General features: G+C 40.2%; 2 protein-coding genes across 2 annotated transcripts in view; both read left to right on the top strand.

The window, feature by feature from the left end:
* The window catches only part of VWF (von Willebrand factor), a 129,722-nt gene extending 127,330 nt beyond the window's left edge, over window positions 1–2,392 (top strand). The window contains exons 51-52 of the mRNA XM_057426168.1: window positions 870–967; window positions 2,142–2,392. Of these exons, the coding sequence (XP_057282151.1) occupies window positions 870–967; window positions 2,142–2,330 (287 nt within the window). The 3' untranslated portion in view covers window positions 2,331–2,392. The remainder of the gene's footprint in view (window positions 1–869; window positions 968–2,141) is intronic.
* Window positions 2,393–7,938: 5,546 nt separating this feature from the next.
* ANO2 (anoctamin 2) overlaps window positions 7,939–26,660 on the top strand; it is a 176,394-nt gene continuing 157,672 nt past the window's right edge. The window contains exons 1-3 of the mRNA XM_057426156.1: window positions 7,939–8,245; window positions 14,487–14,671; window positions 17,530–17,931. Of these exons, the coding sequence (XP_057282139.1) occupies window positions 8,197–8,245; window positions 14,487–14,671; window positions 17,530–17,931 (636 nt within the window). The 5' untranslated portion in view covers window positions 7,939–8,196. The remainder of the gene's footprint in view (window positions 8,246–14,486; window positions 14,672–17,529; window positions 17,932–26,660) is intronic.

Raw genomic sequence — 26,660 nt, 5'->3', positions numbered from 1 at the left:
CACTAAGACCAAAAGTACTGGAAAACAAGTATCAGAGTTTTTCATTCACAGTCTTCACATACATACAAAGTAAACTGAGTAAACTGGTGCACACAAAGAGCACCCACATTTTCATCCTGATCTCTGGCTGTGCAGAATCAAGATTCTTAGCGGTCCTAGGTGCTCACTCTGTCCACTAACTGGTCCTGCATCCTTGCTAACCTAGACTCATGGACCCTATGACCTGTGGTCCAGTTCCAGTTTCTGGCAGTTAGACCTCCGTACATGCGCATCCACACAGAACAGAGAGTCCATCAGCCAGGACAAGTAGTTAGAAATAGAGTTTAATAAAAAAGACAGAGCAAGCTGCAGATCAAATGTAGGACAATCTCAGGCAAAAGTATGGACCAGCAACTGTTTAACATGTAACCAGCCCTCTGTATACCTTTATATGTCCATTTTCCCATGGTTGTTGCACATGAAATCACCTTAATCCCTTTTATCTCCCACCTTTGATCCCTCCCCTAAAAATCCCAATTGCAAAATACTCTTCCCTAGCATCTCATAAGAAGTCCCACACAGTTCTGAAGGCAGTGACCTACCTCAGTCTGTAAGGTAATCCAGAGAACTGATCTTATTGACTCATAAGCTTGAAGGGCATCATCCCAAGACAATTGGATCTCTCTCCTGTGACAGCCCCAGGAATAGCCAGATCAGGGTGCACTGTTTCTCTGATTAGATTATTTGGGTTTCCATGTACATTATCTTTTTCCTGTACACAACAGCAATTTCAGTAATAAGGGGAAGGGAAGTGAAAAAAATCCCCCCAAACCAATTGTCAGCACTGTCAAACGCTTTGTTTCTTTTCTTTTTTTTTTTAAACTTGGTAGGTGTGGAAGTGGAATGTCGACCAGTAAGTACCAGACTGCAGTATGGTAATGTCAACGGATGTGTGGCTGACAAGGAAGTGCCTATTTCTCATTGCGAGGTAAATAATAAAAACCATCCCCCTGCCCCAAGACCTGCCCTTGCCCCCTTACACTCTTCCACAAGGAAACCTTTGCCTTCGCTATAGCTTCACTTTAGCAAATGGAGTATCACTTTCTGTCTTTCTCACTGAGAAGGACTCACTCAGAGAGTGTAAATCTCCTTGGCACTTATTTCCTAAAGTAAGTTGGTGATGCTGAATTTTCCCTATTTAAGCCAGAGTGAAGAAAGTAGCATATGTTAGACACAAAGGCTTTGTTTGTACCACTCTCCTTTGCTTCCATCAGAAATTAGTGACTTGAAGTGTCTTTGCTAAGACTTACATAAAAAATAAATTTTAATCTCAGTATTATTGAAGTGATTTTCAGATCTGAGTCTACAGTTAAGCACACATATCCCTCTTCAGGGTCTGAAGTTGACTAAGTGTTAAATAGGTATTTAGATGCATAATACTTTAAAAGACATTTAACTTCAATACTATTGTGAGGCGTCCCTGCCAATGGCAGGGGTTCCATGGAACTAGATGATCTTAAGGTCCTTTCCAACCTTAGTTATTCTATGGTTATATGATTTGACTTTTGCTCCCTATAAGCTCCCTGACTTCTCTATTAGCCTGAGCACTAAGCTGTTGCTTTCTGCATGTCTTGCACATTTCTTCCATAATCAGATTAAAGTTTAATTTCTTGCCTATCATGCTTACACCTTTAGGGCATTTGAAACAGGAGCATGGCTTCCATTCTGGATGTTCCCATCTCTCTGAGACTGGGAACCAAAGATGACATTCTCTTCCTAGACTGGGTTGTAGCAGGATAGCTGCTCAATCTGAGATGACCAAACTTTGTACAACCCTTGTATACAATCCAAACTATAGCATAGAAGAGTGGCAGCCATGAAGATGGCTTGCACCCAGACTCTTGAGTATTTTTTTTTAGTTAAGGCAGTAGGCAAAATTAGTCTCTATCGTCTTTCCCATGACTACGGGAAAAAGAATGGGAACAGAGAGAAGAAATACTAATGGCATACATGCCCCAGCTATTCAGATAGTTACCAGGCAAAGAACCTTCATTTGCTACACAAGTCTTAACAAGAGTGGAAGCTTTAAGAACAATAGAAACACTTGCCTTCAAATACTTCAAACTTGGCATTTCTTTTTTTGTTGTTGTTTCTTCATTTAGGGCAAGTGCAGAAGCAATACCAGATACTCTGTTCAGACAGGGAAATGGGAAGACTTGTGCAGCTGCTGTACAGCAACTCAAACAACCATAGTCACAATTCCCCTCCGGTGTGCTAATGGGACGGTGGTGCAGCATTACATCCCTTCTGCCTCTCAGTGTGAATGCTATTCTCGGAAGTGTACAGACTGAATTTTTCCAAGAAGCCCAGTTTTTTAATCTCAAGTTTTAAGATCATTTTTGCTCTGTAGACACTTTTATCCAGTAGAATCCTGACTAACTGTATCAATATAGCAAGCAATAAAACTTATTAGCACAGTAGAATATTATTTGATTATTCTTGGTTTGGTTTATAGAAGAGAGATTGCAGTTGTATTGTTTCTCTTCATCTTCACCATGGAAAGTAATCCACATTACTATTATTAAAAAAAAAAGCAAATCCACAACACAGCAACAGAAACAGTTGTTTCTACTGAAAGAACGTATCCCAAACCATTTAGCATTGTCTTCAGAGACATTACACTTGCATTCCCCGCTTCCGTGACCTCAGTGTGTCACTAAAGTCTCTGGTCTTTTTTCCCCTCCAGTCAGGGAGTACAGTAATTATGGCATAAGACTTCATAGGAAATAGGTAAAGTTCTTTGTACACAAACAATACTGGTTATGGCTCAGGCAACCAAATATCTTTCTACAATGCATATACATGTTCCTCCTGAAGCTAAATGCAAAGAAACTGTGTGCCAAGGGCAGGCTGTGTGACTTCTGCAAGTCCCCAATACTTGTGACTGGGGCTGAGACAGCTCTTACCTACTTATTTCACCACTTCCACAGACCAACTTGAAGAGAAAGGTCATCAGTACTCTCCCTTATTCCCAGATGCCAGAACTTCGTCTGCTGCATTAGCTACAAAAGTTAGAGTTCTTTCAAATGCAGAATTGTCAGTGGCATGTTTAATTTAGTTACTGCTGCGAGGATAAATTTAGCATGATTTAAATTCCACTTGGTCTGGTCAGGCCATGGAAGATAAAAGATTTTCCAGAAGGTTGTTGACCCTGGTGGGATCTGGTGCCAGTCAAGTAGTTTCATAGGGAAGTACTAATTTCTCAAAAGTCTGAGAGAGGAAAAACGGTTCATTCCATTTTATTTTGTGAAAGACAAAAATATTTAAACTTCTCCGTGAAGTAACCTTTGTTAAAATAAAAAGGATAATATATATATAAATCAGATATATGAGTTGTATTTAAAAAAAAAAGAAAAAAGCACACCCCCAAACTTTCCATGTGTTTGTGATGGAATCATTGAGGCTAGGAATAGGTTATGGGTGAAAAAAAACTAAATCATAGTTTCTTCCACTCTAGCAGAAGTGTTCTTGAACTAGTGAAAAGCATATATGGAAGTTCTGAAGGGTAAGAGTGCTCCTGAGAAGCACAGCAAAAAAGATCAGAATATCAGGTTATTCTTGTGCAGCTTTAAGGCTGGCATCTGCAGAAATGCAAGCCATTTCAGAGGACATTGTCACCACTGCCCCTGGGTCAGAGGGAGGAAAGTTTTGAGATGAAGAGCTATTGCTCCCCACGTGAATGCCAATGTCACATGGTTAAACAGGTCAAAACACCTCACCATCTACATGAATGGCTCCCTTTGGGAGCAAATAAAAACTCCCTCTGTGCTTTCAACTAAAAGGCAAGTTGTATTCCTTTTTGAGAGGAGCCAGGCAGTTCTCTGCTGCTTCTCTTTCACCATTCAGCTGTGGATTCAACACATTGAATTGTGGGCCCTTTTTTCCTTTATTGTTCATTCAAGACCTCTTATATTGCTGGACAGTGCTGGGAGAAGTGCAGGCCTTCTATGCATCTGTTTCTTCTGCTATGGGACTACAATAATCCTAGGGAGAGAAACCATGTTTTAATTAGCACCAGCCCCACTTACTGCAGTAGATAGATCTCTGTCACCAGTTTTCCTCCATCCTCATTTTAGTTTCTTATTGTAGCTGGCTCTGAATGTTAAGATCATTGATAGATGGATTCGGGTCAACCAGGTAATCAACTGTGCAGCAGCTCACCTGAAGCTGCAAATAACTCCTGGAAGTTCCAGAACAGCTTCAATAACAGAGTGGACCAGAGAAAAAGAGTGGATAGAGGGTAAAAGACAATGTCTTCCTCTTCCCTTTACTGTCACTGGAGTGCCCCTTATTTGGTGCCCTCACCCAGGCTGACCTTTCTTAGCTCATGAAAGCTGACAGGATTGCAGCCTAAGGCTTCACAGCTGCAGACAGGTCTTCTAATCAGATAATTGAATGAGGCAGGCACCAGCTTATCAACATGGGGAGGACAAACAGGAGCATCTGCAGGGAGCTACAGTTTTCTGGAACTTCTGAAAAGCAGACACATACAACTAGTATTTTGCACCAGCAACAAAGTAGATGAATAAGCAGGCAAGCATTCCTGCTTTCTTCATTCCCACCTCAATTAACAAGAAAATAACTTGTGAATCTAAGTGTATCAAGAAAGAAACAGACTTAAATACGTTGGCTTTCAGACTAGAGCAATTAGTATTTTTTCCTAAGAAGCTCCAGATTATTTATTGGAAAACTGCTTGGTTATGGGATCAAACTCACAGCAGAGGTATCTCAGTGGAACTGAATAAGAAGAACTGTATTAATACTTTACACCAGCTCAAGAATATGTCTCGTATTATGTGGCTTTTCTTCACCTCCTTTGGTTGTAATTTTGCTTTCAGGCATTCATGCCAGTGTGTGGACTAAAGTGGGTGCACAATACATCCCATGAGAGCTTATTACTTTTTCTTACAGAATAGAGTTCTGTGGACTTCTGTATGGTCTATATGTTATTATTCAGGCCTGGCTAGTACCTATATATTCCAAGCAAAGACAAGGCCCTGTTGTGCTCAATTCCAGAAGGAGCTTCTTCCTTGAAAATCCTATCACGAAAACAGAGAAGCAAGAAAGAACAAGAGGAAGGGAATATTATAATGCCTCCCTTAACAGATTGATATGTACATAAAGTTTTGGGCTTTACATGCTGGCGCTTGAGAATCAAACTTTTTCAGCCAGCCTGCCCTAAAAGAGCTGTCTTTTCTGTAAGGCTATAGTAGTGCCAGTAAGGCAACAGGCTCAGACTTCCTCCATGCAGGCTTCAATGGTGTTTTTCATAGCCCAGTTTCATTTAGTACAATTTAGAAGCATTCTTCCCTGGCAGAAGTGAAGAGCCTAATCAAACCTATAATCAAGTACCTGCTTAGTAAAGAGCTGTAAACAATCAGAGTAGTAGTGTAACAGCACATCAGACAGTGCTGTACATCAGACTGTTCCATTGGAAGCCTGGAAGCATCCAGGCTTCCCAGATCATTATTTTTCAACTTGTACATGCCACTTGTGAGTCTTGGTAGTTTATAGCTACCATTGCCTTTCTGAGACTTGGTTTGGAATGCACCCCACTACTTCAGAAGATCAGCTGGATCATTGAGCATGCTACAGGATAGGTATACATAAACATTAAATGGATTTGGGGAGGAGCCTTCTTAAACATTAAAAGCATCTAATCTCTCTGATAACTTTTACAGACTTGGATGCACCACTCCTCTGCAGCAGATGAAACACAATCTGGCATATTTGTATTATTTGTCACATCTCTGCATTATCAACTAACACCACAGCCAGGTACCTCATGAAACACAGTGATGCCAAGAGATGATGGCCAAGATATGACCATTGGAAAATGTCCTTGAAAATAGATTACCGACCCAGTTCCATTGTAGCCAGCTGGGTACTGCTCCCTATCATATTGCCTCTGTGTATATTATTTACTACCTGTGCTAACTGTATTAGCCTTAATGGACCCATCCTTATGGCTTATAGGAGCTCGTAATTCGAACTCGTGCAGGTAGAGCTTTGTGTCCAGAGTGATCCTGGCAAGACCTGGCTCTACGTTCCTATACTATTTCACAGTTACTGGGTGTGCCTTTCTGTGTTAGCATTTAGTTAGTGCAGTGTATAATGTGGATATAAAATAGCATAATTTTCATCAAGTTTTCTGCTCTCTGTCCAGGGAAGCAGATTAATTCAATATAAAACATCAAGGCAAGAAACAGTTCAGGAATTACCTTGTAATATTCTCTGATCCTGCTTCATTAACAAAAAGGTACCAGGAGCTCTATGTGATTGCACCATTGCCCTGTAACAGGTAAGCGTGAACCAAATTGAGATCTGTGCCACTGCAGACATTTGAGCAAAGAGATCAAGCAAAATGCAATTAATTTGTTCAAATGGATGGAGTGGTAGTGCAATAAGAAATTTCAGGCACACCACCTGAAAACTTGTATGCACGGACTAATGTGCAAACAAAAAAGTCTGTATGAGGGATCATCCCCCTTGCTAGAGAGCCTACAGACAGCAACTGAGAACACCATTTTATATTATTATTATTTTATTGATTTCTGCAATCTAGTACTTTTCAGATTAGCCAGTTCAGAAGCTATGGCATCTAGGTTTTTCCCTGTTTGGTAACTGAAGTAAGTCAGCTTCTAAATGAAGTTCTGAGATCAACATAAGTTACTAGCAGAGTAAGAAGAGCAAGTATTTGAGTGGGGCAATTTCACTTTTCCTATCTGAAGACATTATTCTATGTGAATACTAGAATAAGTATTGAAAAAGTATTCTGTCCCATTTAATGTACTTATCTTCCCTGTATGCATGAAGAAAGATCGTAATCACTACTTTCCATCTTTTGTCAGGGGTAAATTATAGGGCAGAAAAATTTGACAATATAAAGCTGTTCAGGATGGACTCAGAGGTCCCAACCACTCTCCCTTTTAAGTAAAATTAGCTATATATTATTAGCATAAGTGACACATAAAATTCCTTGTGTGGCACTTCAGTTGAGCTAAAGTAAACAGATGAACACAGTCACCTAATTTAATCTCACTCTCTTTGGTTTGCCCATAGCTGTTTCACTAAAAGGGCAACTACCTAGTGACAATCTGTCCAGAGTTTAAAGCTGCATATGTGTCTATTAGCCTTTCTGGGAAAGTTTTACAACACCCAGCCCAAGTTTTAGGACACAAAAGACTCACGGCTCCCTGTATAAACTCAGCATCTTTGATAGCATAGCCATAGCACATCAGTACATCTCTGTGTGATATAGACAACTGCTATTCTTGTCAGTTATGATGTGCACAATCCTAATTCACAAGATATTAGAAACACTTTATTCAGTCATTGAATAAATCCGTTTTCCTCTCTCACACTAGAGAAACTGTCGTAGTGTCATAAGTAGGCTGAAAGAAGAAAAATATTTGAACTCCAAATAATCACACATCCCACCAATATCAGTACCAAATAAAAGTCTTTTCTCAGATGGTATTAGTCATCAAAAACTTTTCTTCCCAATGCATTGCTTAAATTCTAAGATTGAAGGTTAAGCAGCATCCATCACCTGCTCTGATTAGACAGTTGATTACAAGATAATCCTCTGAATATTTCATGCAGGAATGACAGCGTTGCATCCAGGCAGTAAGGTAACTTGAGTAGTTAAGATAGAGCCTTATAAAAAGGTTTCTGCACTTACCTCCTACCTAGAAGCACTTTAAAGCTGTGCAGATATAAAGACACTCTTCCCCACAGAAACCCCTCCAAGATAGTCTAATCCTCGAATAACTTTTTTTTTTTGGAACAAAACTGGCTCTGTTCTAGAGCCCTGATTTAGCATTAGCTTTTTTTCCTCCTCTCCCCTGCCTTCTGGGGAGTTAAGACAAAATACGCCTGTTGTTAGATTGCTTGTTGCGACATTATGGAGCATGAAGAGAAGATGCTGAAGTTACAGCAGAGAGTTGCTATGGACTCTCAGGTCATGGGAGTTTTGCCTTTTCCCCTGTCAAGATGGTAATCACCAAAACAGAAGGTCTTGCTAATTAGCTTCAGTCTGTGGTTGCTGTAAAGCAGGATCAAGCCAGGATGGAAATAGAAGTGCTGTTCACTACTTAAGCCAGTGCAGAAGCAGATTGTGCACATGACCAGTATAGCCACATCCTATTAGCACTGATGCAACTTCCAGCCAAACCTCCAGGCAACATGGAAACACACACACCCGGTAAGTTTATTCTCTGCTTTATTGTTAATTGCTGCCTATGAAGTTGAATATGTGGAAAGAGGGTGGGGAGCAGAGAAAGAAATACTTTGAAAGGAGTTCTCTGTCTTCTTTCAGGACATTTTCAAAAAGAAAAAAACAAAACAAAAATCTGTGGCCCAGGTTACATACAGACAGCTCAAAGATAAAACACGTAGAGTTCATTTCTTCTGCAGCTTCATGAGTGCAGCTGTGGGTCATTGTTGTGGTCCATGTGGAAAAGACAATAACTAGGCAAATGTCTTGTGCTGGACTTCTGCTCTTTCCATCTGCATTTGCCTTATTGCAGTGCAGTGGGGGAAGCAAGCAATATTCTTTTTCAGGAGACAATGTGCAGCAAGGAGTTTTCAGTTCCCATACACAAGAAACAAATCTGCTCAGTGCATAAAACCTTTTTGTTTGCATTCCCAGTTAACAAATTTGAAAGAACGTCCAGTGTTGGTATTGTGTCACTATTATTCTACTGCTGCAGTCAAAAGCGTTGTGGTTGTTTCCATTGTTATCTCATTGTTTCTGAAGCTGTAGCTCTGCCGTGAACTCTGAACTGCGAACTTCATGAAATTATTTGTATAGCAGACCACACTGTGCAAAGAGACATTAGATTTAATACCTAATGATGATCTCTGTTGAGTTATTACAGTGTCCTTTTTCTATCACTGTCAGATTTAGTCCTGATATATACTTTATGTCAGAGAAATCATGTGTTTTCTGTAATTTTAACACGTAGAGTAGGATTAAAAAAAAACCCAACAACCCAACAAGATGGGAATCTGTAAAGTTATACACACAGTTACATTATGTTGCTATATCTCCATTAAGTTTTCAGGTAATGCAAACATTCATAAGGCAGCTAAGGTTTTTGTTTTATACCGTGTGGCTCCCATATCTATCTCCACAACTCTACCATTTCCTTCACTCTTGACCATTAAGGTTAATGATTTCACCCTTTAAGAGACCCTCTAACTAATGGTGTGTGCCAGCATCTCCTTTAACTCAGGTGCATTCTTCCTGCTCCTAATGCTAGAGGTGAGGGCTCCTGTGCACAAGTGGCTACTACAGGAGCACAACCACAGGTTTTTACATTTTTATTTGTGACCACAGTATTCAGGTCAGTTAAAGCCGACAAGGAGCCATGCTTCCCTTTGCTTGCCCTTGTCTATCTGAGCTGCTGCAATGCTGTTTTTCTGGCAGCAGTTCAGGGGCGGACTGTCAGGGCTCAGAGCTCATCCCCCTTCTAGGCATTCAGTGGCCCATATTAAGAGTTCAGCCATCTGAGTCCAAGGCCAGCTTCTTCACCAACCAGAGCTGGAAGTGAGAACCTGCCCTCCTTTCCTCTGGGAACCTCTTTCAAGCTGAGGCTTTACAGCTCACCCCCACCTGTGCTACATCTTGCTGGGGGATTGCTGAGCTGTGTCTGACCCTGATCACTGTCTCCAGCCCTGAACCTGCCCTGGACTCGTTGCTCTGCATCTGGGTACCCTGTCAGCAGGGTCATTCACTGCTCTGTCCTATCATGCTCTGCTCCAGGCTCACCTTTCCCCATGGAGAAGACAGCCATAGGCCTCCTTTTCCTTAAAATGACTGCAAGAGTATTGTTATTATCATCTGCATCAGGAATTCTTACTTTAAAGAATCAGTGAATATACACTCAATTAAAAGGTCAGAGGATTACGGACAAGTTGTTTTGTTTACTGCATATTAACAGCTTCCTTACTCGTTGTCTCAAAGTGCATGGCGATACAAGAAGAAGCTCAGCTTGTGCCAGAACTACTTCTTGTGCACAGCTCCACCAAACTCAACACAGATACAGTACAGTGTGGTTTCCTCCACTGTGTCTTCAAGACTGCTATTAGTGCCTTTTAAGAATCATAGGAATTAAAGACACACAAAGCTTTTTGGATTTGTCTCTAATGCAGCATGGTACATTACATGGTATATTAAAGCAAATTTCAGTTTAGAGGATATGAAGCCAACTATGAATAGGTGAAACTTAGAGGAAGCTTCTGGAAAATGAAACTGTAGGTGTGGCTTAGAGGAAGTAACAAGGGTTAAGAGAAAGTCAGAGATGGAACAGTCCTGCTAGGGCTTAAATTGGGCAGCACAGCCCCACACAATTCCCTGTCTCCCTTCCATCTTCAACACATTGTCCCAGCCACATGCTCTGTGCTATCAGACCTACTGGGGAATGACACTGGGGATGCAGCCAAAGGGAGGAAGAAGTAAAGCTAGAAACAGAAAGCATAATTTTTCAGGTTTGCCACTTCCCACAGCTGAGTTTCCACCAAAAGACATAAGATCCAAATTTGCAGCCTGTGATTTGAGTGCTCACACAGTACCTCTTAGACTGCAGATGGGAACCGCAAAACCACCTGTGACAAGTGCTTGCAAATACCTTTGACAGCCTGGGTGCCTCTGCCTGTCTGGACCCCATTCCAAAATTCAGTTCGAAATGCCACATCCTGAGCCTCCAGGGCACACAGCAAGGGCAATCTCTTGGGTTAGGAATTAGTATCTCAGTCATGTCCCTTTAGACTCCACAATATGATCAGAGAAGAAATACTCTATAGAGAGAACTGTCTAATGCTGAGCTTAGTTACGGGACTGATTTTAGTAGAAGCAGTTAAGTAGTAGGGGGCTAAACATCTAAATAGTTCTTAAACCATCCCAAAGAAAGAATGTCAGCTATCTGAAATTTAGCAATCAAATTCCATCTTCTTTTATTCAAATAAGTTGTCCAAGAGCACTGCTCTAATCTAAATTATCTTTACTAAAACCTACTGGACCTCTTCTGCAAGTAATATTGAATAAGCAATGGATTTCTTATGTAAAAGTTTATTCCTAGACATTTTCTCAGGTGGCCTGTTTCCTTTAAACTGGACCAAAACTTATTTAATTAACAGGCATTCCCTTGTGTCTGAAACTTTTTAATTGAAATACTAAATAATAAGCAGTATTTTAAAGAGACAAGAGGTGGCAGCTTTAAAAAGAAAACTGCAGTGTGATGAAAATACTTGCATACTTGTACAGTATGCCTAGCTGTATCGAAATCAGTAACTCTACATATGCATGATCAGAACTGAGAAGTCATTATCTTAGTGGGGACCTAAAGAACACGTATATAACCATGGGACATCTTATTTACACATGCCTCTTCCAAAGAAGATACATTTAAGGAAATCTACATGGAAACAGTAAATTGAAGTAGTTCCTTTTCATACCTATATGGAGGGTAGAAGGAATAACAAGTTTGTCAGTAATGATCCTAAATAGCAGACAGTTTGAAAAGCCTTGCGGAGGAGTCTGTGTGAGTACAGGTACACTTCTGTGGTGTCCCATTTCTGATACTTAACTGGAAAAAGAGGAAGATAAATGAAAGCAGCCCAGTACCTGTGCTCTTGGTGGCCAAAACATTGACAACATATTCTGCAAGTAGCTGTGCCTATGATAATCTGGCCATCTGGACCACTTAGGTCAGATAATTGGCTGTTACTCAGGATTTGATACAGAGCTCCTAATTAGGTAAACTCCCTTACTTCATATTTTCCAAGCATTGTGGCCCTTTAATACACTCTGTCAGGCTGGAAAGACTTTTGGCAGTATAGTATATGCAGCTTCTTCATCACTGCACCTTAGACGGGGAACTGGAAGCTTAAATGATGAGGTCAGTTGGTGCACATATGACCAGACTTTAAATTCACAAAGAACTGAAGCAATAGAGTGCAGGAAGTCTGAGTGAACAAGTAGATGATTCCTGGCTGTGACTTGTTGCTGGAGCTAGAGCTGGCCACTGACCTCTGTCCTGGCTGTACCTTGTCTTTGGAAGCCATTTACAACTTAATGAAGTTTGACTGGAGGGATGCTTCCCAGGCTATTTTTTCTAGAATGAGTGTAGTTCTTGAACATTTGCTTTCAAGGTTGAATTCAAGATTCACTCTACTTCTGTTCTCTGGGGAGATAGATATATATATATACACCAAAGCTATGCATGTGTGCATGTATAAAAATGTATATATATGTGCACATGCATATGCACACAGCTTGTTTCTATCAATACTAATTCCTCTAGCATATTTACAGAATGAGAACACGTAAGGCCAGATGTTGTAAAGGCTTACAGGGTAGAATGAGGTCAGGCAGCATCTGAAGCAGAAGCCCCTGAGGCGCTGCAGCACCACAGGCAAGCACTGTCAAATATGGAACTCATTCAGAACAAAACATATTGGTTCAGTCAATTTGATTTGGGAAGATGAAAAGCTTTTAGGAAAACAGAAGTCTTCTAAATACAGATTTGGAAATTGTATTTCCATCAAAAAACTTATTCTGCCTGGAAGTCCCTGACTGTCTCACCAGCAAACCTCAGGTTTGTGATACAGTTTCTGAAGGTTGGGGAACATAATGGAAATGAAATAATTTCATTATAAATGAACTGCAGATTTATTTATTATTTTTTCCCTTAGACCTAGTTAAAAGGACTGGGAAGAAAAAAAGGTCTTTAATTGGCTATGCAAAGGTCTTGTGAGATATCCCAGGCTCAGGCTGAAAATACTGGAGAAACATTATATGCAGCCTTTGGGAATGAAACCTTCACTTATTAATTATTTTCCTTGGATTTTCCCTTGTGGCATCATTATGTGATTCATTAAAGTAAACCAAGTGTGAGTCTCCTTCAGAGATCAGAAAAGGAAGACTGGTGAGTCAATCTACTGTACTGCTCAAGTGCTGCAGGACCCTAATCTATAATTGATAGGAAACAGAAGAATAATCATAACATTTAGGGATCAGGTCCCCCCCTCTCCAAACACTTTCCTTTTTAGCATTTTACTGCCTTCTATCTTAGCACACGATTGTGGATAAGTAGATTTAGCCTGTGTAGAGGGCATAGAAGGGCTTCAGTCAAATAAGGTGGAAATATGACTTCCAGATTATAGCAACGTGCTATGGATGTAGTGTCTCCCTTGGTATATGGGAGCCAATGAATGTTCCAGTTATTTCTTCTTCCTTGGGAAGTCAAATGTCCCAACCAGAGAGGCATGCTGCTTTATGTCTTTAGTGGAAGTGGGACTAACTACCTGAGCAGATGGTTCTGCTACACCTATGTCTCCTCCCTGTTAGAAAGCTCTAATGCCTGAAGGACCAAACCATAGTTTTTCTCCCACATAACCTTCCCAAAGAACCTATGGGTAAAGATCAATCAATCCCATTTCAGTTATGGCACCACTAGAGGGGGAAAGAGTATGAAACATTTGTATGTCAAACCAGTTTCTGTACCTATTGCTTTTTATCATCCTTTTTTCCACTGGGCTGCTGACTGTGTGGGACTGACTTTCTCCACTTCCTACCTGTGACCAAGCATTCTCCTTATACACCGTTATTGCTGTACCCTACTCTATGGCAGAGATATTGCTTACCAGTGGTGGTGGTGAACAGGGAGTGTCATGTAACTCCCCCTTCCCTTCAGACTCTCCATTATGCTGCATTGTGACCATGTAATTTACCAATATAAGAGATGAGGAACAGGAACACATCAAAAACTAAAGGGTTCAAGATATCAGTCCCTCAAGACAAAACATGTAGGTATAAACTTTATGTATGTACTTTACAACTTTACTGGATGTACTTTATGAGAATTTCACTCCATTACATGTTCAAAAGTTAAGTTCATAGTGGAGAATGGCTGTTAACCAGAAGTTTGTACCTGTACCTGATGCCACTAAATTTACTCACACCACACTAGAACTGAAATACAGTCTATTTCAGGCCTTGTTGTAAGCCATAAGCAAATGTGGCTCAATCAATTTCCAGTCATTTGGCTTCCATCTGGCATGAATGCTGCACCCAGAGAACCAGGGTGCAGTCACTGAAGACGCATAGCTTGCTCGTGTCTTGCAAGGTGCTTAGCTAGCTGCAAAGCACACTTTCCAGCTCCTAACCTCATGACTGAAGTGCAAGAGTCCAGATGCTGTTGACCAACTAGGGTAGTGCTGAGCTAAGTGCAGTGCTGTATCATTGTTCTCCCTTTCCCGGCAGTTCACACAGGTAAGTAAGTACCTGTTGTTCCTCTGCAGTTCTGTGCATGCCTCTACATTTACTGAAGCACAGCATCTGAAGTTACATAGTGTCTACTAACTGCAGCGTTTCCTGTTCTTTTAAGAAACTACCTGCACAAAACCTGCTTTATATAACAATACTTTTATCTTATTCTCAGACTTTCCTCTAACGTCCTCACACCCAACCCTGAATGGACGGAAGAAAGCAAAATCAGCAAGGGTCTCTTTTTCAGCATACAACAGCAAATACCTCACAGTTCCTCAAAACCGGGCTTCCTTGCACAGCAGCAAGATCAATGGAGCTTTTGAAGCATCGAGCTGTATAGAGTCCTTCAGAAGTTCTGTAAGTCTGACTTTATGTTCATTGACTTACCTCTAATGCCTCTGAGGTAAAGAAAAGACTTGAGGCAGGGTGGGCAAAGCGTGTCGCACTCCTGTCATGCAGGCAAATCCATGGTGTACTGGGAAAAGTGACTATGCAAGTAAACTAATACTACAGCCTTAGGTGGCTCAGTAGCTCTCTTAGTGTACAGCAAGAATGAATTACTACTGTAGTAGTCTTACCAGGCTTTTCTTAATTATTTACTTTATTCCAAATCCTTCAGAGTAGGAATGAATGGGTTGCTATTACCCCTTGGGTAGGAAAAGATGCACGGGATGTTGACTAAGTAAGTTAGTTATCCCTATGAAGAACCCTGTTCAGGTTTTAGTGTAGGCTGGACTAGAAGGTGGAAACGTAGTGTGGCTGCAGCATTCAGAGCAGAGCTGTTGTTAGAGGAGACACCTCTTGGGATACGCTTGTAGTGATAAATTTACTATTAGAGGACTAGAATAAAATTGTCATGAAATGCTGTTCCTACCTTTCCTGTTTCCTTACTGCTTGGTGTGCTGGCTACTTGTCTTGGAAATTTCAAGAAGTAATGAATGTGGGACTGAAGATGGGAATTTAAATCACTGATTCTGATATTTACAGTGGCTGTGAGAGGGAAAGAAAGATCTTTATAGCTCCTTCAATGACATTTTGGAAATTGCAATTTATTTGTGTTCCTCCCTAATATGGTCTTCTTGTGCCAGAATGTCACATAGTGAGGAAAGCAGGCCAAATGCAGGGACAGAAAATGTCCTCAATGAAATTTCTGGGAACTTTGATTTTGTTTTCTGTGTGATAGATGTCCATAAAATTTAGATAGGATTTTGATGCTGAGAATGAAGAAAAGATCTAACAGAGAGGCAGAGAGAGAGGCGTTGTTGTATCTCTTCATCTTATTATTCTGTGTAACTCCAACAACATCAAATGTTGCTATGGTGCTCTCTCAGGTGGCTGGGATGTGGCAGCTGACTACACAGAGTAATAAACAAGAAAACCTCTTAGTGACTTTTCATGTTTTCCAACCACCTTGTTCCCTCTCCTGTGTTTTGTTTGTGCTTTTCATTTCTGCCCATGCTCTCTCCAATAAGAGAGGAGGGGATGCTTAGAGCTCATCTGCTCTAGGGAGCTAATGTACTGTGTTGTGCCAGTGACCTGGTGGTGGTGACATCATTACTTCTGTGCTGTATAGAGTGGTATTCTCAGGAAGGAAGACTAGAAATCCTCAAAGGGCTTTTCTTCACTGTGGGAGAAATGGATGATCCAGGAGGTTTGCATGGACTGCCCGTGAGTATTACATGAAAATGTATCTAACTAGGAAATAGGGAATTGCAGTAAAATGCTGTCTCCCAAGCATTATTAGTCTGCCAGAATGTAGTGCTGAGTCTAAGGTTAGATATGCCTAAGGGGACTACATATACACTTTACACATAAAGTGTGGGGTAAGTGTAACATGCAGAACAGATTTGGTGATAATTTTGTGAAAGAATGAAGGATGTAGTATGCATATAAACCCAAGAATTATTTAGCGATATGGTGACTGAAGGCTACTTTGGGAAAGTAAATGAAAGCAATGAAAACCAAGAATCTGGGAGATATTTGGGTATATAATAGTATACACATTTATATAATGCCTTCAGAAATTTGTATTGTGTTAACAAACAAGAAAATTGCCATACAGCATGCTTGATTCATTCTGCATCCAGGACTTCTAGCACATGTAATGGAAGAGGAGTTAGGGAGAGAAAGAAATCTGTTATCAGTACTTGTTAAAATTTTGCTGATTTAGCCAGCTATGGGAACCATAAATGTTTGGAACTTGGTTGTGGGCTGATTGCTTTGGATTAGGTTGACCCTGTTTGTTTGCCTGTATCTTGTTCTCTAGCCACTGGAGGTCTGGTGTCACTCTAATGAATGTCACTGTAGAGAGCTCTGTGAAGGGCTTTAAGCTACAACACTGAGCTTGAAATGGCCAGTAACAGTTTTGGAAGAACTAGTTTGGCTATTTTAGTGAATGAGAAGTAAAAGTAAGCACCTTACATTTGGTATCAGAATTAAACATCAGTGTTGCAGAATTGCTATTCAGGCTGGGGCATGTTGGTAAGGTTAGTACAGAAGCAGCTTCACCCTGGAAGGATTTGGAGGCTGGAGACAGGGAGGCAAGGACTAGTGATGGAGTGCAACATAGGTGATTTGAATTGTTTTAGTCATTGGTTTCCTTTTGCAGTGCTACTGGTCAGTCACATTGTCTTTTCATAATATACTAAAATACATTAGCCATCCATTGGGTGTATCCTCTCTAATCCCTGGTATTTTCCAAAGTTTCTCTATCTAGTGCTACCTTTCTTACTCTTGTACTAGATTGAGGATGTTTCTCCAGTTCTAGCTCAGATTAGTTTCTTCCTTTTCTTCCCAAAGTTTTTTGCTTCCCTCCCGTTCCCAGCTCTGCTTCACAGCACATCCTTTCTCATAACCTGTTACGTGATCCTTATTCTCACTTCTCCATCCCACTTCAAAATGTGTGCGCGTCTTCTCCTATATGTTCTGTGTATGTGCAGGGCAGAGAGACAGTGTTGGTGTGGTCAGGTAGGTATCCCATGCACTGGGATAAGGCTGTTATCTTTAGCCACTTTATTTTTCTTATGGTCGGAGGAGTCAGTGTGATCTAATCTGGTCAGCCGAGTGCATGTTTGTAGGTCATAGTTACCCCTGGCTGACTTCCAGTTTTAACTCCACATGTCTTTATGGGCTTGTGTGGACATAGACCCCAGGTCTGCCACCTTCTTGGGCTTGTTATCTTTCATGTCTGTGAGACTCACGTGTTTCTCTTCCAGATTATAAACAATTACCTGGATGGGACACAGGCTGGGGCCATGGACAAGGCATCCCCGACTGGCATGCATTTCAGGGACAGCAAGAGAAAGGTTGACTACGTGTTAGCCTACCACTACCGAAAACGCCTTGCTCAGCACCCGCCTGGCATGGGCTCGCCGGAGCCAACACGTGCATCTGCCTTCATGGCACTGGTTTTGAACGGAGGGAACGGGAAGGGCCGTGCTGAGCCACAGCGGCAGGATGGTGGCCAGCATGCTCTGCAGGAGCAGACAGGGCCACTGGGCGTGGAGGTGATTGAGCTTGGCCCACTGGATGCTGTGGAGGAGGAGAAGCGGCTGCAGCGGGAAGAGTATGAACGCAACCTGGTGGAAGCAGGGCTGGAGATAGAGAAAGACCCTGAGGTAAGAGGGGAGACATGCTCCTCACATGCAGCTCTGGGTGGCCTCATGCATGTGGCTACTTTGGTGTTGGAGGTGGCTATGTGCAGGATGTAACCATGTCTGGGCTGTGCTGGTGGGGCAGCCTGGCACTGACTGGGTCACCAGAGCATTGCTGCTGCTCTCCCTGCTGGTGGGGAGGCAGGAGCCTGGCTGTGGCCATGTGTTAGAACTCAGCCTGAACTGCCCTCATTCCTGCCCTGCATTAATTTTAACTGAGAGGCAAATCACGCCCATGCCATCTCTTAAGAATAAGTCTGTGCAGCTTTCCTTCTAACTCGGCATTACTGAGTGCCCCACTATTGCTTCTGAAGCTGCAGCAAGTGTAGTATGTCCTGGAGGTATGTCTCGTGGCCAGCTTGAGTTGCTAATCCTGAAGACAGCATGTTACTGCTTGAACAGTAGTTAGTACTGAAGAGCCCTTGGCCAAATGCTGTCTCCATGTAAAGCTGCAATTAGGGATCTGCAAAAATATGTTGTACAAGTTATTTCATACATGACTAAAATATGGTGTGAAGTGAAGAAGAATATGGCAGGGGTTTTTCTGTGTTGGTTGGTCCTTACTGCCTGGAAAATACGTAGTTGTTATTGTTTAATGCACTATTAAGTAGCAATTTCAATCTTACTTCAGGAAACATATTCTTTATCTAAATGTTATGGCATGGAGTGAACACACTTTTCTTACAAAAAGTGTTTACATTTTAGTATTATTAAATTGAAGAAAGGCTGTCAATTAATCTGCTGGAATACAAAGCATTGTCAAGACATTTCCTATTTCCTCAGAATAATTTGGTGATTTTCACTGTGATTCTTAGCCTTCTTCCCAGCGATATGTAAGTTTTGTGTTATTTCTACTTTCACCCATAAAATGAACAGCTCCTACAGTGCAACAGGAGAACCTCCAGCCTTTAATGTACTTATTCACTCTATATGTGTGAGATGTTGGATAGTGCTGTGGTTGTATCAGCTGGGATCTGTGGTTAGGTTATTTGACTGCAGCCAGTTGGTCAATCGAGCATGAGTCTTCCAAATCCCATGGTGATGCTCTGAGGACTGTGCTATCACTCTGGACCTCTTTGAAAGACACAGATATTTATATCTGTTGAAAAGAAGTCCCTGATGGGTTCTAATTTTAGGTGCTTTATTGTTTTTGACACCAAATTTAAGAAACTTAGGGCTTCTTTTCAGAGGTGCTGAGAACTTACAGCTCATACTGCTTTCAATGCAACCAGTCAACACTTTCAAAATGTGGACCAGATCGGAGATTGCATCTGAGAATCTGACTGTAGTTGACTTGGCATAGCGTATGTATATTAAATTGCTGACAGGAATAGAAAGAAATAAAAAGACCTTTTAACTCTTAACATTTCCTTGCTCGGTTTGCTCAGTTGCAGGTGGCTATGGGTTGTATTTCACTGCACAGCCTGGCTGAGCCATCCTTGCACTGAACAGAAAAAAGTGATCTCAGATCCTGATTCTTTTATGCTAAGCATTGGTTCAATTAGGGTCCAATTACTGCTAACGCATGACTACCTTACTGCTATGACTTTTATAACCAGATTGCAAAAAACCCATGAGAACACTTTTTTTACTTTTTTCTTTTTTTTTTTTTTTGAGGCTTCTTTCAGCTCTGAATTCATCAGAACCTGAAAAGTCCAACAGGAGATTTGGATTTGATTATTTGACTCATTACTTATCCAAAGTCCAGCTGGATTCCAGTTCTGGTTTAAACTGTTTCCAAGTGATGACAAGTGGTCTTAAATAATATTCAAAGTAATAAATGATGTCAGAGGGCTGATCAAGAAAAAAATTTTGTCACGGTTTTATGTCTGAAGAGGAAAAGGCTCTTTGTAAATGAATTGGAAGGTGCTGAGGAAATAATTTGGTGACCAGATCTTCTATGAGAAAAATAAATTGATTTTGAAAAATTTTTTTTTAAAAAAAAAGCAATCCCATCACCTCTCTATCTGTATATGTGTATGTACATAGTCACTTCTGCCCCCCAAAACACAGGTTGTCTAATCAAAAAGGGAAAGTGTTTTTCCCTCGAGAATCTCATAAAAAACTGGAAGGGACTGAAAACCATGTAGATGAGGCCCTCGGTAACTTGGTTTAGTGGTGGTCTTGGCAGTCCTGGGGTAATGGTTGTTCTTGATGATCTTAAAAGTCTTTTCCAACCTAGCTGTTTCTATGATTCTATGATTATCCCTTTTCTTCCCTGACCAAGATATGTGCTTTTTATTTCTTTTTATTTTTCTCACTTCAGTATTTGTTTTTTTTTTAGTTAACTCATGCTAAATAATACTGAAGCTGCTGCCTGGTATCTTGCTGTAAATTTCATAGAATGTGCTGATCAGACAGATATGAAGGGTACAGCTGGCCTTATATGTTGATTAAAATTTTATGTTGAGCTGATATGAAAACAGCTTCTGAATTTAGTCCTGGGAAAATTATATGTCCACTAAACACAGAACAGTCTAAATCACAGAACGCTGTATTTTTGATGTGTAACACAATGGACTTTCAACTGCTACGTTTCTAGTGGTTTATGCTGAACATGAGTGTTTTTTTGTGGTTTTGGTTTTGTGGTTCTTTTGGGGGCTTTTTTCCCATTTTTTTTCAGTGCTGGTATAACAAGTGGATCTTTTTCATATATTAGTGGAAGTTGAAACATTCTGTAATGCATATCTCACTCTTGCAGCATGTTCTGGACCAGGACCTAAGACAAGTATGATCTCCTGCTCAGAGGGCTGGCTGCAAAGGTACCTCAAAACAGTCCTCTGGGCTGCAGCTTCTGTGGGAGGGACTCCACAGCCCTGGGTTAGAGCAGGCCTTAGTTTCTTTACTTAATGTCACCTGCATACAGTCTTGCATAGAAAGTTGTTCATTTAAGAACAACAGGATATCCTGAACACAGTCTTATTCCTGAAACAGCATCAGGTTTTACTTGAAGCAGTAGCAATAGAACTAGAGCAAAAGGTTATTTGCTATGTCTGTGGTCTTCAGTGAACAACTCTGCACTGTCCTTTCTAGGTGGCCAATAGTAGCTATACAGGTAAAATATTATCTTCAATAGGGCCTGTATTGTAGTTCTGGTTCTTGTTAACCTCATTACTTGAACAAAAAAAAAAACAAACAACCCCAAACAAAACCAAAAGAAAAAAGGGATCACGCCGATGTCCTATGTTTACCTGTACTGTGGGAGTCATGTCATATATATTCATTAATACAGCTGATTCAGCATTTAATGACTTCTAAGGGCATCAGCCTTTTTGTAGCTGGAGCGTTGCTTAATCTACGATCTCAGTTAACCCTACTTTGTAAAGACTGTAAGCTTGATTAACCTAAATGAACTCAGCACAACTCCTTTTGCATCAGGCTACTCAGTCTACTAACCTCGCAGGATATTGGAGTTCCTCTAGAAGCTGGTTTTGTAGGCTAAAACTATTTAGACGTCAGGAACTTCATCTCTAGGAACACAGGATAGCATGGATAGCATTACAGCAATTTAAAAACCTGTATTTCTACAACAACCTTTTTGAATAAATAGGAATTTCCATGATGTTAATGTGTTTGTTACCATATGATGATAATATGGTTGTTATATGCCGAATAACTAGGGACAAACACCTTTCTCATTTATATTGTCAAATTGTTCATAAAAGAATAAAGACAAGAAATAAATGAAGATATATGATTTGTATTTGGAGATGGGAATATTGCTCCTTTTGAATATTTGGAAAATAGGCAAGATTATGCTCTGTCTCTATATCCACCCAATTATTATTTGTGAATTAAGGATTTTGGACTAGTTTTCAACTTCCCTAAATTTTCTGTCATTTATTATTGCTGCCTTCCAGAGAATGTGAAAAAGTGGAATTCCAATGGCCAGAAGTTTAATTTATTTGGATAGACCTTTTTTCTTGACCAAACGTTTTTCTGATATGAAATATTTCAACTTTTAGTTACAAGGTTATGGATATAACTTAATTTAGCAGTAATTAAGATCCTGATAAAAATGATGCCATTTTACAATATCTATCAACATGAATTGCAGGTAATTCAAAGAAAAGCATCTTATATTCTTAGTACAATGTGAAACATCTTGCTGGTACTCAGTGTAAATATTATAGTTGTCTCAAAATGTTCATTCATCTAAAGTGCTGAGGAAAGCTTAGTAGCTAACAATTGTAAAAGGATAGTGAAATTTACTATGAGTCCAAGACCCTTAATGATGTTAATGAATGCTTCCTGAAGCCAACGAGAATGCATACAGAGTAATGTAGTGTTGAAAACAAACTGGGGTCTTTTGTGCTGTAGGTCTTTGGACTTTGTATTTCACTCTCTCTTAGTACAGCACTTAAGCCAATTCTTCTTTGGGGGCCTCTTCGTCTACCAGTTATATAAATATTTGATGATTATTTTTCAACTACTCTAGCTGCAGAAGCATTAATTAGCTAAAACGTGTTCTGTTCCTTTATGTTACTTATATGGGGCTGAAATGTAATACACAGCTCTAATAAAATTAAAGTTGAATGCTCAAGGAAAGGTTTTCAGTGATAGTGAAGTGGACATGATGAAAATATTGGGAAGTTGATTATTTAAGAGGAAATTATGTCTTCATTTTAGAGGGGATTTTCGAGTGGCCCCATGGGAGTCAGGTGTGGTACAATCAGTGTTGAAATAATGGTCTACGGTAATGGTGCCTAGATAGAATGGCTATGCTGTCAAAGCTGAAAAGTCTATATTATTAATTCTGTTTTTGAATGGTCGTTTTGTGACTTGAATAAATGGGCAGACAGCCTCACTCTTTGTATTTTAATTAGCATCCAGACTCTTAATGCTCAGCAATTAGAAACCTTAGTCAAAATGTCTTCTGAGAGATTTAGAGAAAATTTAAGAGATATACAAAAATGGGCCTGTATATATTTCTAAAGCTCTTGGTCCAGCAATAATAAACCTCATCAATCATCTGCAAGTTGGGAAATGATGACATACATTCAGTATCATGAATTTCAGATGCTGGCAGATTTGGGGTGTGTATTCTGGTGATATTTACAATTTGCTATTCTACCAGACTTAACTGGTAGAAATAGCAAATAGCCTCCAAGATTTGTCTTAATTTGGCTGTATCCTGTGTCTAGTTCTGTCTCCTGCTGGAGGAACAACTTCCATTTTTACAAACTGCTAGATAGAAGAAAAGTCCACAGAACTGGCTATAAATCTCTGCTATGGCATAGCAGAGGGACAGCTGGGCATTTGTAGGACAGGGGATGACAAATAACAAAATCAACTGCTTGGCTCCTTCACAGATGAATTACGAAAACATTTTTTAATTATCAATAGTCTTGTTTGCAGCAGAAATTTTAATCTGCAAATTAAATCCATGGAGACAGTTTGAAGAGGAATACAGGAAGCCCTGAGGGATGACACACTGCACTGATGACGCTGCAGTAGCCGAGGAGCTTGCAGAGGAGAACTGGAGGCTGAAGCACTGATAAGATGTTTAGGCCAGTGTAGCCTGAATAGTAGTTTCATGAAATTAAAGTAGTAAAATACAAGATAGTTTGGGATTTTGATATTGGGCTTAGTGCTCTTCTGACATTTTAAAGGACAAAAATCATGGTGCTGTTTATTGGGATGAAGAATAACCTCCAGGTGCTTGGTGAGGACTGCCCCAACTTCAGTACCTGCTGCATCTCCAGCTATTCTATGGCAGAATTATAAATCCTGAATTTCATTGATTCTTTTGGAGGTGAAATGGGATTTTCTTTGCTTTGGTGCTTCCAGCTAATGCTCTACTTTGTCTATGGCAGCAAACAGACCTACAGGTATCTCTGATACCAAAGGAGTGATCACTTCTGCATTTCTGCTGATTGAATAGCTGCTGTATGATTTTGCTATTTTTTGGAGCATTGCTTCTTGGTCATGATTTCATGCCTTATGCAGAGGAATACAGGGAAGTCTGCCTGCAATTCCTTTATGTAACTGAGTGACATTGATAATTCTACAAGGGAGTGGATGCAATATGGGATTCTTTTTCATATGTTTTGGACTCTTCTAATCTAAAAAATGTTAAGCACTTGCTGTTAGCAGTGGGAACTGTTAGGAACTGTTGGATGTATAGTACTTGGAACACTGCAGCACTTCATGTTTCTAAAAAGTAGTTTCAAGAAGCTGCCTTTTCAATCTGGCGAGAGTTGCATTTATGTTTTCAATTTTTATGAACAAGTAGAAAAATTTCAATATACTGTCATCATTCACAGGTGCCTTGGTGGCATCTCCATTCAGTGGCATTCTGCTTGCAATGTTATGATGCATTCAAGCAACTGCTCATAGAAGCTCCTCTCTCTCTTCCACAATGACCTGGGAACTCTATGTGGATGAAGGCAGAGCTCTTGTTCTGCAGTAAACAAAGTCACTTTTCTCTCTCCAAGTGTGGTCTGGACGATACAAGCACAGAATCATAGAAGAGTTTGGGTTGGAAAGGACCTTAAGATCATCTAGGTCCAAACCACCCTGCCATGGGAAAGGGCACCTTCCACTAGACCAGGCTGCTCAAGGCCCTTTCATATGTACTATTATGTAGGACTGTGTACCGTGTAACTACTATGTACTGTAGCAGACTGTCCTTCAAAGTGGCTTGGCCTGATAAGTATTTAACTTACCTCTGACTGGGACTTCTGCAGGAGAAAAGACCTTCAGTTGCAGCTTAGTTAAACTGAGACTGGTTCTCTGTATAAACCATACGTCTTTTAATGCCTATATCCTTAAAAAAAGGGAAACTGTGATACATAGCCATATAGAAGGTTGTAATCAGATTGTTTTCAGCTAGAAGTATCTTTGCCAGTCATTGTAAGGCCTTTCTAAATCATAGGACAAGGCAAATAATTCAAAACTGCACTGCATACTTTTTGTGTTTTTACAGATCAACTATTAGGTTGGCCTGAATAGAACAACAAGGAAAAAAAAATTAGCAGAGTGGCATCAGGCTGCACAATTCCCATTAACGTTAGTGGGAGTTAGGTGACTAAATCCCCATGCACAGCATGGAAAATTTACCCTTCAGGGTGAATTATCTTCCTGATGCACAGGGCTGATAACTCTGCACACTCTATTAGGTCTCCCTTATGTGTACAGGTATGTGCTCATGGTGACAGGCCAAAGAAGAAAATCATGTAAGTGCTAGATATTAATTTTTGTGCAGTTATACCAGGTTAGCATTAATGTAACAATGATTTCATCACCTGAAACAACAGTTGGACAAAATTATTTATTTTGAACAGATGTATGAATTTTTAGTTGTTGTTTCTGTGCGGCTTCTCTTTTGTTGTATTTGTGTTTTGTGGTTTTTTTGTTGTTGTTGTTGTTTTTCATGAAGATGGTGGTTATGTTTGCTTTAGCTCCGTACTCAAACTCTGTCATCTAGGAATTATTTCGTCAGTTCATTGTTGCCTTCTCCCTTCAATTCCTAGATCTCTGTAATAATTTTAGAGCATTTTTGAATTCACTAACAGGATTGAGCCCTATATATTGTACATTCAAGGAAGTTCTTCAGCTGGAGTTAGGAAGATGACCTTGGAGTTTCACAATAATCATAAAAAAAATTTATAATTTCGTAAGTAGCAAAAGTTCATAAGTGATAAAGCAAATGAAAAATATGTATTTGAGAGAGGATGAGTGTCCTGGGTTCAGCACCAGTGTCCTGGGCTTAAACCATGCCAATGAGCTACTGGTAGTTAGGGTGAAAAATGGAGGTATGTAGACTGTATTTCTTCTTATCTTTGGAAACGGCAACTTTTCTAAGGGGAACACAAAGACACCACTTAGAAGTATTCTCCTGAAAATGTAGAGTTAGCCATTACTTTCTGTAGGTGAGTGCCAACATTGAGTACACTGGGAGAATACTAACATCTTTCCTTTCCAGAGGAGTGCAATGCTCTTTCTCTTAGCCATGGCATCACTTCATCAGATGGGAGATGGGGAATTGTCTGCAGGCTTTATCTGTATGTTCACCAAACTCAGTCATGGTTTACCTGGACTAATTTAGTAATACAAAGAAAATTTAGCATCTCAAAGATAGAGAATATATTCAAGGTCTTGCAAATGTTTAATCTGAACACCAAGCTGGCACCTCTAAAGTGCTAGTTCAAACTATTATTATTTTTCCTCAATCCCTTCAAGATAGGGAATGATGTCCCTGCCTATCATATGCTTAGGAGTTTTCTCCAAATCTAGAAACTAGACACAGGATGTGAAGGATTACTTATCCTTTGTTACGCTTTGAAGCCAAGTTTCAACTCTAGTGCAGGTCTCTAGGTCATCTTTATTTTCTAGATTTATGTGTAATTGTCTCTATCCCTTTCTCACCTTATTCATCTCCCATTGTCTTCACTTATTTGTAAGTTGTCAACCCCTGATGCTCGCTGGAAAGTTTCTGGTGTTCCTGTTCTTTTTTTCAATTCTCATATTCCATACTTTATTTTACAGGCTTTGAATAATCATTCTCTACTTCCTTCTTAACACATGTTCAAGTGTCACCGAACTTTGTTAGGTAATCAACACAAAGCAGCATCCTAAAGATCATGTATCTGTGGAAGGTCACTGGAAAGTTACTGTATCTTTGCATTGCCCACACTCTGAATAATGGGACCTAGGAAATTTTGCATTATATTCTTTGTTACATAGGTGCA

Source organism: Pezoporus wallicus, unplaced genomic scaffold (genome assembly GCF_028554395.1).
Source record: "Pezoporus wallicus isolate ANWC-B61680 ecotype Strahan unplaced genomic scaffold, APGP_CSIRO_Pwel_v1 scaffold_3294, whole genome shotgun sequence".
Taxonomy (NCBI): Eukaryota; Metazoa; Chordata; class Aves; order Psittaciformes; family Psittacidae; genus Pezoporus; species Pezoporus wallicus.
Note: the sequence above shows the minus strand (reverse complement) of the source record. Positions and strands in the feature narration are given on the sequence as shown.